Here is a 12,245-nt window from a genome sequence, read left to right on the forward strand (position 1 = left end):
AGGATCGCGTGGTCCCGATTGTTTACATGCGCGCTTAAAGAGTATGTCCATTATGAATCTGTGTTCGAGATCAACTGGAACACCGGGTTACGGTAAGGAAATTTTTTTTTAATTCCATTAAAATCGATGAAATACTATCTTTGGCTCCTTATAAACTTATCTAACACGTCCTTTCTGTCGTATCGATTTGAATAAAATGCTTTAAAATTGTCTTCTACTTGATAGCACCGCTGCGATTTTCAACAAGAAAAGAATACGATTTTGCGTAACGTGAAATATTCCAATCGACAAAAAGGTAAAAATTTTCATTGTTCTCGTTATATCCTGCGTAAGATATGTATATTGTGTGACTCACGTCAAATATTAATTGTTTTTAAGACTTATTAATATACAGATAAGTTTGATTGCACGCTTTTAAAATTGCTTACACCAGAGCGTACAATAAATATAGCCTTGAACCTCATTCGTTTGGTCATCAACTATCATTATGGCCTGACGTACGTGGATGTGTTTATCAGTAAATTTCTCAGTACACGACAAGCGGTCATTGGGACGAGATCTTCTACCAAAAATGAGGTACCTAATATAGATTGTTAAAGGATTAAAGTGATAAGAAAAATCAAAATTTAATTTGCAAAATTTAACAATTAATTGAATTAACTACATTTAAACTTTTACTTTTTCAGATAATTTTAATACTATTAGCCACGTAAATTTTGTGATTTTGGAGAAAGATATTTATCCATCTGCAAATTTTTATTTTTAATATATATATTTGTTGCGTCAAGATCGCGTTAATTAATTTTATTTTCTTGGAAAACTATTATTTCCTGTTATCGCTATGTGAAATAATTAAGTATGAATTTATATAGCTCTGTTGTGGTTTTCAGCGACGCACGTAAAAATACGTCCCGTTATCGGTCTTGGGGATCAACCGAAGACGGCCAGATAGAATTCGAGTCTTTGTCGGACAAGACTCTGGAAGGTGCTATCAATGTGCTGAGAAAAGGCTTCTTTCTCCGCGAGGCTGTATGCATATGCGTGGAACTAAATTCTGAACCGGGAGCATCCGAGGAACTCGAGGAGCTCTGCTTGCACGCGGCTAAAGACGGTGTGAGTGTGGTGGCCGTCGATATCGTCACCAAAGAAGTTGTTGGAGTTGCGTTCAATAAAATTCAAGTGGGTAAAATTATATATAAAGACCCAAATTTCTCTATTACACATTTGTAATAACAATGAGCTAACAGCGTTATGTGAAAACTTAAGAATCTTCGTCAGCTGTTTCCAACTAACGACAAGTTTATTCTTTAGGTGAACTCCAACAGCTCCGAGAAAAGTTTTTTCGAGCAGTTCAGCGACAACTGCAAGTACCAATCGTCGAAAGCCCTGATCGACTTCATGATAAACGTGGATTTGCAAATAGATCTCTTCAAGCACTACTCTGTCGATTGCATTTTCGAGATAATGTTCCTAGCAACTTTGCCCACGCATGGGAAACAGCGCGTAGGCGAGATGCTGGTCGCCTCGTCGTTGGAGCTCGCGAAAGAACTGAGACGCGATAAAAACGTAAGGACACCCGTCACGATACACGGCAACGACGAGGTGTCGAACGCCAACGCGGTACCGACCTTGACTTCCGCTATTATGACATCCGATTACTCATACCGTATTGCAAAAAAATTGCACTTTGACGTACTGGTGGAAACTACGTACGATAAGTTCGAATACAACGGGAAGAAGTATAACGAGAAGTTAAACCAAGATCACCAAAAGTGTGCCTTGGTAGCCAAGCGACTCACGATTTAGTAAATCTAAATTTTAAATAACCACGCTATTGTATGAATAGATATATATTGTTTTTTTTTTTTTTTTGGTGCGTGCATATAATGCATCGCGACGAAGGAATATAAATTGATGCCTCGTTCTTGGAGTAATAATAGAATTAATATAATAGCACGCACGGCATATTTTTTTTACACGACACAGAACGGCGTATTGAAACGCGAGGAAGAATGTATCGGATTCGACGATTTACTGTTGTAATAACGAGCACAGAATCGATCATATCCTACATAGTATTGTGTAATGTATTACATAAATTTTTATCGTCTGTGTTAATCAAAATTAAAACGTGTTTATCAGAAATAATGCCATTTTTACGAAATTATACAATATTATTGGTAAAAGACAAAAAAGATTAAAAACAATATATATCTATAGATTAAAATATAAAATTGCAGATAAAATCTTATCTCGGTGTCTATCACGAATTATGAAACTAAAAAGTGATAGCTGAAGAGTATTGCGCAAATGTTGCGAAATCATGGCCCTTAATCTAAACAGCGACATTCGATATTAATCGTTAATTCAGCCGAATAAAAAATTAATTACTTGCTACAGAAATGTTTAATAAATTAAATAATGTGGTATTAGTGACTTGCGTTTAGTCTTTGTGAAAAACGATATATATCGCGAAAATTTTCTACGTATCTGCTTTAGTAAAGTGATAATGCGATAACGATAACGAAGAAAATTACATGACGCTGCTCAGCGATTCGGGTAGCTCAGTGCTTCGTGCAATTGGCCAATTATTAATCGTTGTGTATTGTTACGATAATGTATGTCATCAAATGAAAAGCGTACTAACGGGGAACGGTGCAGGTTTTATCTCCCGGCGATACCTCTGCAGTTCTATCGAGAAGACGTCAACTAGCGAATCTCGGTAAGATCGGTTTCGTATTTAGTTTTCGTCGTTTGCATTATGAATTAAGTCTCGCAATTAACAAGAACGCTCCGCGGTTCGAAGGATATCAAGAGGCAGACGGCTCGAGAGTCTCCCTTCTTGATACGGCGCTTGTTAGAAAAAAAAGAAAAATAATAGGACGGGATGCGCAAGACAAGTGTGATAAACTTGCGCGTGTATCGATCAGGTATAGTGATGCCGTAGCGTTTCTTCCAGGCGATTCCTGGGACGCATCATGCCCGTCTGCCTAGGCACCGATCGCACGGGTACTATCGAGTTCAGAATACTTACCGAAGATCGAATCGAGGATGCCCTGGCCGTCCAGCAGTATTCCATGCGCCAAGAGTGCATCGCAATTGGCATGGGGATGTACGAGGAACCCGGCGCGCCTGAAGAAATGCAGCTGATCTTCCGAGAGGTCATCAAGGATGGATGCACGGTGATCGCGGTCGATCGATCGGATCGCGTCATCGCCGTGTCGTTCAACAAACTGCATGCAAGTATAAAAAAAATATCAAATTAAAAATTATCAAACATAAATGACCGATGTAAACGCGGCTCCGTTTCCGGCACGTTCGCGGATTTGATCATCCGCCGTTTACTGAACGTGCTCTTGTGATCGATTTTCTTGATTGACTTTTTTTTTTTTAAGTATTGCAAACGACTTTAGAGATTATCGGCGCTTTTAAAAATAATTTAATAAAAGAAATGTTAATTTTTTCTATTATTTGTATGTGACGTTTAATTGAAATCGAGACCTGACAAAATAAAAAGCAATTAACTACCGGTTTTTAATTCACGAATTTCTAAAATGTGTATTCATGTTTTCAGACACCTCCCCAGCCGGAAGAGATAGATCCCTTCGCATTTTTCGTTGAAAATAATATCAAACACCGCTCGTGCAGGGATTTGATTGAGTTCATCGACGACGTAAGTTTATGATTTATATCATTTTACACACACTGCAATCAACAGTGTCAACAGAAGTGCTCTAGTTTCCTCTTAGATCTTAAAGCTCTTTTGCAAATAACGATAAGTTTCACAGCTATCGCGATCGTAGCTTTCGCGTGAACTATTAGTTAATCTTCGGAAGGTCGCCTGCATTGTCTACTTTAAAGAATTTATTGTGCATAATAACTTTAAGACTTTCCTGTTACTATCAGTTAAATTCAGCATTAGCAATTGCATTTAAAAATAAATTTAACATTTTTCTTTTCTTTAATTCTAAAACATTCCTATAATTATCTAACAACTTAATAAATAAATATAATGAACGAAGTTACTTTCTCTTTCTTAAAAGTCAAGTGGTAATTTTTAATTATTGAACCTAACGGACGTAGCAATAAATTCCAATCAATTTATCACTCGCCAAAAATCCTAATTTGCTTTCTCATTATCAGGTAGAGTCGCAAGTGGATATCTTCCAGAAGTACAGCGCGCGGGCTGCCATGGAGATTTTCTATATAGGAACGGATCCGAAGTGCCAGGAGCGCGGTATCGGTCGCGAGATTACGGAAAAGAGTCTGGAAGTTGCACGAGGCTTGCGCGCCAGAAAGCTACAGCAGATTCGCGTTGCCGACAAAATTGTTAACGAACACGTACGGCCGGAAGTGGCTTTTGCCGTCGCTGCTTCGACGTTCAGCCAGCGGATCATGGAAAAATTAGGCTTCGAAACGCTCGCGGAGGTGCGATACGAGGATTACGTGCGTGCCGACAGAAAAATGTCCGAGAGAATAGGTAACGCGCACAAAACGGCTCGATTGACTGCCCGCAAGCTCTGACGACGGTCTACTTTTCACGTTGGACTTTATACAATTCTATCGCTCTTAGATCAAAATTAAAACATTAGTTCTACCTAGCGTTCTAAAAAAAACAGACGAGATTGTCTTTTACTTAAAAAGGCTGAAAGAGAAAATATTAAACATTTGAATACTTGCGTTGTTATATGTGGGCGCATTAATTAATCAATTTAAAAATCTATTTTAAAGTACATTAAAACGTAAGTGTATAAATTACTGTGGATAATAAAATGCTTATGTCCACTTGCGAAAAACCGAAAGTGTAACAATTTGTGTTCACAGCCGCAATAATTGCGCAAAAAATATATCGCAAATTATCTTCGCTAACTTAACTTTATGACAGTTTTTGCACCGTGAAAAGAATATGTAAAATCATACGAACAAATGCAGGAATTATTTGGATACCTTTATAAACTGTCCAATTTTTATACTTATAACATTACACTTTCGTTTACAGTTTATTTATTGCTAGCTGACATTGATAAAATTATTAACAACCGAATCCTTCGGATAGGAGAAAAGATGTAACAGTAACTTTTTATGCAAGTATATATATATATATATCTATATGAATATTAGCACATTTAATATATTATATTCACGACGGAAACTTACAACAACAATATATAGAGACGGCATCACAATTTTGAGCGAAGCTTTCTGTTCCTGTACATTTCTTTTTTTTTCTTTATTCTCACAAAATTACTCGACGCGAATAACGCATCTCCAACAATTCCTAAGCGAAATATCGGACGACAAAACGACGCATAATTATCTTCGACGATTTATAGTTACTTCGATCGGACCACTATTGTCGCGATTACGTCTATAAGTGCTTCGATAAAGCCGCGAAATATGATAATAGTCACGTACAATCAATGCAAACGTATGGCTTCCACGTTTTTCGCGGGTATCAACGTGCTTGTAACAGCCGACGACGGAATCATTGCGTAGAAATAACTAGTCTATTGCTTATAACAACTCGTCTCCATGTTTGCGAAAATATTAATTAATTGCTATTAATGACGGCATCTCTTTTCTTTTTAACAAACGATACGACGCCCGTTCTCCGAAGGCTATACAATCGGAACTTTGCGCGATGCGTTATCGGGAAGACAATGTTAATAAAGTGGAAACTTAAGAAGAATGCAACGCGATTATCTACTCGTTCTAGCGTCGCTCAAACTTTTTTACGTCGAAGCGATTTCATATGCGAAAGATGGAGATTGACGCAAAGGATACTGCAACGTGATGGGGTGCATGACAAAATTAAGAAACAAAATTGGTTAATTAGCGAAACTGACGACTATCGCGTGGAGTCTTAAATTGAACTTCCTCTAATTAAGTTACCACGATTTCAATTATTGCACGTTTAGCTGCATGAGAAGTCAAATGCACAACGCGAGTTTCGCATCTTTATTTTCAGTCTCGTTACCGGAATCGAATAAGGGACGAGTGGAGGGAAAAACGCGGTCCAGCGATCTTTTAAATCGCGCTTCAATTCCATCAGCTCAACTTCTACGTGTATATCGGACTACGTTAATTATGTGGCGTATATATATTCGGATTTATAAATAAATTGTATCTCTATGCTACACGCCGCATGTTCGATCAGAAAATTAACAGATATATGTGTAAAGCATATACGCAGAAACAGTTCTTGTACGCTTACCGTCAGGAATGGAGTTCGTGGTGCTGCGACGGCGGCTAGCGTACGTGATCACGACGTGGTGAAGGTCGAATCTCACACGAAGCACGTGCGCACATATTCCACGGAGCACCGGTCACAGAGGACTGAGGGGAAAGGAAGGCGGTCAAGCTCTGCTTCCCCTACTCCCACTCCCCCCACCCCGCGCTCGGCGGCCAAAAGAGGGAGAAGTCACGTACGCCACCACCATATTTGCCTTCCGTCGCTCGTCGCAGCGAACGCCAAATCTGACTTTCAGCCTACATACATTAAAACTGACGGCTTTGGCACGTTGCAAAATTAATTATAAATTTCGCGGAAGAAATTTTCTAAAGATTTAAGAAAGCAAACAACTTGAAACAAGCCGTGACTTGGAAATTAAAAAATTAAAACGTGATTAGCGGATCTTCGCTGAAAGAAAGAGACACGCGAGTCTCTTATTTTCGCTAAAAGAAAAATTCACGAGTAAACCTCGCCAATGTTTCTTTATCCCTGTGCCAAGACCCTCGATTAATTATATTTATGCTACACGCAGCGTGAGAGAGTACATTCAACTTTATTACAAGAGCTAATGCTACGACATTCAGCGATAATCGATTTCTCGACAAAGCTACTGACTGCAACAAGAAAAGAGCGACGCGCTAACTTTATTATCGTTGCACTCAGTCGGCGCCTTTAATTAGTTACTTTCCCTTAAAATGTTTCACCGTTACTGCTACTGTAAAAAATGTGGACGTATAGCTGTATTTTCTTTTTCTTTTTTTTTCTTTCTTCCCGTACGAAATACGAAAAGATATTGACACACTTCCAACAAAGTTAAAAGCTTCATCTGACTTACGGTCTACTTATTATAATCGTCGTTATTATAATTATTACGAAATAGTAATGTGACCACTATGCGAAAAACGCGTACGGAGTACTTAGCTTAACGTCGAGTCGTACGCGACTCGCGAGTTTTTGGCACAAAGCTTCTTTTTTTCCTTTTCCCCATCCCGCGAGATCGCTCCAAAGCGCTTTTAAACTTTTGATTTTTCCATTTTGTTACTACCAGAAAAAGTTTGATTATTCGGTTATTTCCCTTCGGAGAGAAGAAGTTCTAAAGACAGGGAAATAGAGTTAGTCTCGCAACAATTTATAACCGACGGGATGTCCTGTGGTTAAAAAGAATTGAAAAGAGAATAAAGTAAAGCGGACGATTACAAGAACAATAATAGAAAGAGACGCTAATTAATAAACTAAACTTCATCTAACGATTGAGAAAATGTAAATAAAACATTTACGTTGACGTTATATTCTAAGAAAGTTGCCAACAACGAGATATATCACAATTTATAGGCGTAAAACCTTGTAACCATGGACTTAAAAAAAGGCTCTCAAAAGAGGGTGTCTTTACAACATAAATACCTGAGCAATTTTCATTAATATTTACGAACAAGAGAACTATTATTCGTAAACGAAAGACTCAAAAAGCAAGAACGCTTAGTTGTCACTCTAACGAAGGAAGACTAGCCTCGGCGGAAAATTTTCTTTCCTAACAGCGCGTAAATGGGCGGTTAACATTATTTGGAAACATTCGTGAACGTGAAACACGAGTTTTACAGATTGATAACGGAGGCGAAGTTAATCGCGCGCGACCAGGGCTCAATTAGTTCACAACAGTTTGTGCGCTCAAGTTGCTGATGGACTAACCGACTAATATCAGCGGAAACACAGGAGAGAGAAATTCTCACGTACACACGCACGCAACGCGTTGCGTATCTCAGTCACCTGTGTTTTTATCACTTTATTTCTAATACGAAAGCTACAAACTGCGACTGCGACCGTCTAATAAATTATTTTCTTACGGGCTTTTCAAAAACGTTCGAAAAACAATAGCGCCGAAGTTCGGCAATCAAGCGAAAGTGAAAACACTTCATAAAACTTCTATACACGCAGATTTGCAGCTAGGAAAAGATTTTTCTTTCTTTTTTTTGAGCCCTTGGCCTATTATCTTTCTATTCCGGTTCTCAAGACGCAATTCAAACTTTTTCGAAAATATATAAAACATCTCGTTATCAAAATAAAATATAAATTGGCTATAACGTTGTCGTGCGCGCTTAACGGCGCGGACGTTTGCATTTGGCAAATACATAGGAAACATCGATCGTCCTTCCCTTTCTGCGAGATCACCGCACACCCTTTCTTTCTTTCGCGTCATGATTAGCCACCAAAATTTAATTAATGGACGTAGAACTAATTACGTGTCCGCATATTGTTTCAGTAGTTTTACTAGTACGTGTACCGACACAGAAGTTTCATTTTCTCCTGACGATCTCGCGATCGAAAGAAAGAGCGCCGGCGTCATCTAGAAACAGTCGACAAAATATATCTGTCAAGTTTACAACAATAACATTATTATTCCGGCTCGGTAAAATTTGTCCCGTTCGATCCGATCAATTTAACGGTTCGGCTGTCGAATTGATCGGAAATCTTTTTCGCGAACCTCGTCGCAAAATGTTAACGAGGGATTCATCTGTGGCAGGACTCGTGCGGTTGGATGTCGGGCGGCTGGATCGTCTGGTACGGAAGCTGGGTGTCTCTGAAGTGCGATCTGACGAGCAAGCCCAGACCCAAAAGCACGACGGGAAGACCGAGTAAAGCGCAGATTAACTCACCCGTCACTCCCGGCGACCAAGAAATAAATCCTGTTTCAACATATTTTCGACCTTTTTCAATTGCACGTTCAGACTATTAAAAAGTGGCAAAGCAATCTGCGGCAAAGCGACACATGGTATTTTCTTTCTTCTTAACGTTGAGCAAGATTAACATGCGGATTCTTCGACTTATCAATTATCATTTTAAAATATTTTTTTATAATTTATTAACTTGACTTCTACTTTATTATCTGATTTTATGATTTATTTTAGTTTTTTTTTTATTTTCTTTCTTTTTAATAATTAATTTATATCCAGCAAAGTTTCTTGAAGCAAAACTGCGACATTTAAGGCAAATCTAAAACAGACTATTTATGTACTTACCTCCGTGTGAACCGACGTCCATCCTATAAATACTCCACCAAATTCCGGAGAGCGGAAGCGCAATTGTTGCGGTGGCCACGCTGAATACCGCGCTTTCACACATAGACAGGAAATTGAGAATTGAGATCGCGAAGACGACGTACGCGAACAGAAAGGTCCATCCGTGGCTGGAAACGTTCGCGCAGAGATTGCCACTTTTAAAGTGGCACATCAGTCCTCGTTCGACAGTGCGATAAAGTTCTACAGGTGACAGACCCTGAAAGCACCATTAAAAATAATTATTATTCAAATAAAGTCTATTTCATTAATACTAAAGATGACTGTTGGAGTTTCTTAACTGGAAAAAATTTTCGAAAAGGAAATATAGTATCCGCAATAATAAGCAAAGTACTGTCTTATGCCACTTACTCTACCGACACCGGGCAAAGTATCGAGCCAGCAGAGCGCCAGGATGGCGAAGAAAGCAATGACGTGGATGTAAAAAAGCGTCTGCATCACCGGCGGCTTGGGATAGCTCTTCGGCTTTATCGTGGGATCTGGATCAGTTACGTGCAGAAGCCGGCCACCTTCCTCTTCGGATCCACGACGACGAATATCACGGGAGGACACCAGCCGGGACACCGTGTACAGGAAAGAGCTGTGCTGCGTCGTCATCATCTGGCACACGCTCTGCTGCTAGAAGATCACGGCCGTCACTCACTTCATCGAAAGCAGCTGTATGAAAGATGTAAGCAAAATGCCGAAAAAAAATAATAAGTCAAACAAAAAGCATGTCCGCGGACGTTCAAGAAAAATAAAAGAAAATTAATTCTGAAACGATCCGTGTAATTAAAAAAAAAAAAAAAAAAAGACAGCGAAATTTTCCATGCTTATAATTATCAGCAAAGAAAGGAGCCTTAAAGCATCTTTCTTCTGTTATATTTAATAAAAATCTCATTCTCTCGCTGGTAAAGATTAAAATTCAAAACTCTCCTGAGATTAATCTAAATAAAAAAAGATGCGCTGACATATTAGCGGAGAGTTTACTTTTAAGCATGGCAAATAAACTGCAATTTGTGCAAGAATGCAGATGATAAATTACCGCGGTGGTGTAATGACGTTCGAGCATGGTGAAGAACATAGCGAAGGCGGCGAGAGCGCCTACGTAAACGAACGTCCAAACAGCTTGGAGGCCCCAGGAGCCTCTCGCTGCGGCTGTCGTGTGCGAAGAAACCTCCCTTCCTCGGCAACGGAACTCGTCGCAAAGACCATAATCGACGCTGATGAACAGGCCCACTATTATCGTCGTACTCGAGAATATCCGTTGCAAGCTCATCACTGAAAACATTAATGAAATTAATTATCCTTCTTCACAAAATATTTCCACGAATTAAAATATTAATTTAAAAAAAAAAAAATAAGTTTTTTACTATTCTAACAATAGCGCCATGGCACGGAATTATTTTTAAATAAATCCTTAATCCTTTGCAATCAATGCTTTCGTTACAAAATGCATAAAAATATAAAGCAATGCTTTGCACGTTTACGTCGCACTCTGAGACACTTACTTTTCCGACAGAAGAAGAAATAATAGACGAGAGAAAAGACGAGGGTAATGCCCTTTATCGGATCCTGTAAATGGCACAGCACCCTGTTGCGATCGAGTGACAGAGTGATCAGGATCCCTGAGAGGGCGTATAGAGTGCTAATTTTTATCAGGCCGCAGTGGGGGATCTTGATCCGCATGCTGTTCGGTATCAACGGAGGTGGCGGCGACACCCTGTCCACGACGAAATAAACCAATCCCATAACGCAGGCGGAGCACAGGGCGGTGAAAAGGAGTCCTGCAAAAATTAAAACTGTGTCAGAGAGCTGAGAATGCACGTCGGTTCGTCGCGCATTAAACGAGAATGTCGAAAAGACTGTCGATCCAACTGAATCGCGAATATTAATAAATCTATATGTAACTAAAGTCAAGGTCTTATTTTATTTCAAGCGAATACCTTTTTTTCTTTTCGTGTCTTATTCATTAGCGTTAGAACGTTGAACGAGTCAAACACCGATGATTTAGATAACGCGCGGCACCTTCGTCGATACAACCCGGAGTCATAGCTCGCGCAAACGTCTCTACCTGTGTAGGCGCTGGACACAGCGGCAACGCTCTCGAGATAAAGCGGATAGCTGATAACGAGGGCGGTGACCGACACCGCGACGGACAAGAGGGTGGCCAGGAAGCGGAACCTCTGCCAATTCTCGCGGTCCGTGTCGAACAGCTTGTCGCCGTTGGCCTGATAAGCGGCGTACGGCGACTCCTCAGTGTCGGTGTACTCCTCGATCTCGACGTCGCTGCCGGTGCAACGTAGCTCCTCCTGCTCCTCGTCGTCCATCATCGTCGACACGCAGCTCGTTAGACCCGCCAGCTTGCCGGCCTCCCCGGTCGCTCCTAACAGCTCGCCCTGTCGAGACAAGAACGCTTGAAGGGTGGCGTTACGATACTCCGCCCCGGTTACCATAGGTCGTACCAGAGTCCCTCGCGCGTCCGCTAAGTTAGCCAATGGTAACCGAGCATTACCGTTTCAAAGCACTGGATTTAGTTAACCACGGTGGTATCTCTCCGACCTCCCAAAATCGGGAGGTGTCTTGTAATGATTAATCAGTGATTACCGAAGCGAAATTAAAAGCGCGTCCATTCCAAAACAACTGCTACCTCGGCTGTCCCTCCTACTCCCGGAACTACAGAGCATTAGAACGCACGCAGAGGGTGAAATTACGAAACATGCGCAGAAACGTTTACAAAGTCATAAAAAAGAAAAAAAAAGAAATCTGTTTTTATGACTAATTTAGATAATAATTTTTATCTTTGCCACACGATTCGTTGTAATAAAAAAATAAAAAATTGCGTTAAATAATTTACGTAATAAATTATTAAAAATTTTACTTGCGCACTTGCGCATGATTAGTCATTGTCAATTTGAAAACTATAAAACGTACATCTAAATTAATAAATAAATTAATTAATT

At 39.8% G+C, this 12,245-nt stretch overlaps 3 protein-coding genes across 9 annotated transcripts; 2 read left to right on the top strand and 1 right to left on the bottom strand.

The window, feature by feature from the left end:
• Positions 1 to 10: 10 nt before the first annotated feature.
• LOC139107276 (uncharacterized) lies at positions 11 to 1,807 on the top strand. Of its 3 annotated transcripts, none has more exons than XM_070664729.1 (5): positions 11 to 92; positions 226 to 295; positions 379 to 576; positions 891 to 1,179; positions 1,312 to 1,807. In XM_070664729.1, exons 3-5 carry the CDS (start codon positions 506 to 508, stop codon positions 1,804 to 1,806), a joined length of 855 nt encoding a protein of 284 aa, XP_070520830.1. In that variant the 5' UTR covers positions 11 to 92; positions 226 to 295; positions 379 to 505; the 3' UTR covers position 1,807. The 3 variants fall into 3 exon arrangements, with proteins under 3 accessions (XP_070520830.1, XP_070520838.1, XP_070520848.1); XM_070664737.1 differs by having other exon boundaries at positions 395 to 576; XM_070664747.1 differs by having other exon boundaries at positions 434 to 576.
• A 730-nt stretch (positions 1,808 to 2,537) lies between these two features.
• On the top strand, positions 2,538 to 5,689 carry LOC139107251 (uncharacterized). Its single transcript, XM_070664696.1, has 4 exons — positions 2,538 to 2,722; positions 2,960 to 3,239; positions 3,575 to 3,673; positions 4,144 to 5,689. Exons 1-4 carry the CDS (start codon positions 2,538 to 2,540, stop codon positions 4,522 to 4,524), a joined length of 945 nt encoding a protein of 314 aa, XP_070520797.1. The 3' UTR covers positions 4,525 to 5,689.
• LOC139107126 (uncharacterized) lies at positions 5,479 to 12,024 on the bottom strand. 5 transcript variants are annotated; one of them, XM_070664484.1, is made up of 7 exons: positions 11,748 to 12,022; positions 11,357 to 11,681; positions 10,794 to 11,069; positions 10,328 to 10,563; positions 9,655 to 9,921; positions 9,247 to 9,502; positions 5,479 to 8,913 (listed from the first exon to the last, which is right to left on the bottom strand). In XM_070664484.1, the coding sequence occupies exons 2-7, from the start codon at positions 11,613 to 11,615 to the stop codon at positions 8,738 to 8,740; spliced, it is 1,470 nt and encodes a 489-aa protein (XP_070520585.1). In that variant the 5' UTR covers positions 11,616 to 11,681; positions 11,748 to 12,022; the 3' UTR covers positions 5,479 to 8,737. The 5 variants fall into 5 exon arrangements, with proteins under 5 accessions (XP_070520585.1, XP_070520576.1, XP_070520593.1 ...); XM_070664475.1 differs by having other exon boundaries at positions 11,357 to 11,698; XM_070664492.1 differs by having other exon boundaries at positions 11,890 to 12,018.
• Positions 12,025 to 12,245: the final 221 nt, after the last annotated feature.

This window comes from Cardiocondyla obscurior, linkage group LG01 (genome assembly GCF_019399895.1).
Source record: "Cardiocondyla obscurior isolate alpha-2009 linkage group LG01, Cobs3.1, whole genome shotgun sequence".
NCBI lineage: Eukaryota > Metazoa > Arthropoda > Insecta > Hymenoptera > Formicidae > Cardiocondyla > Cardiocondyla obscurior.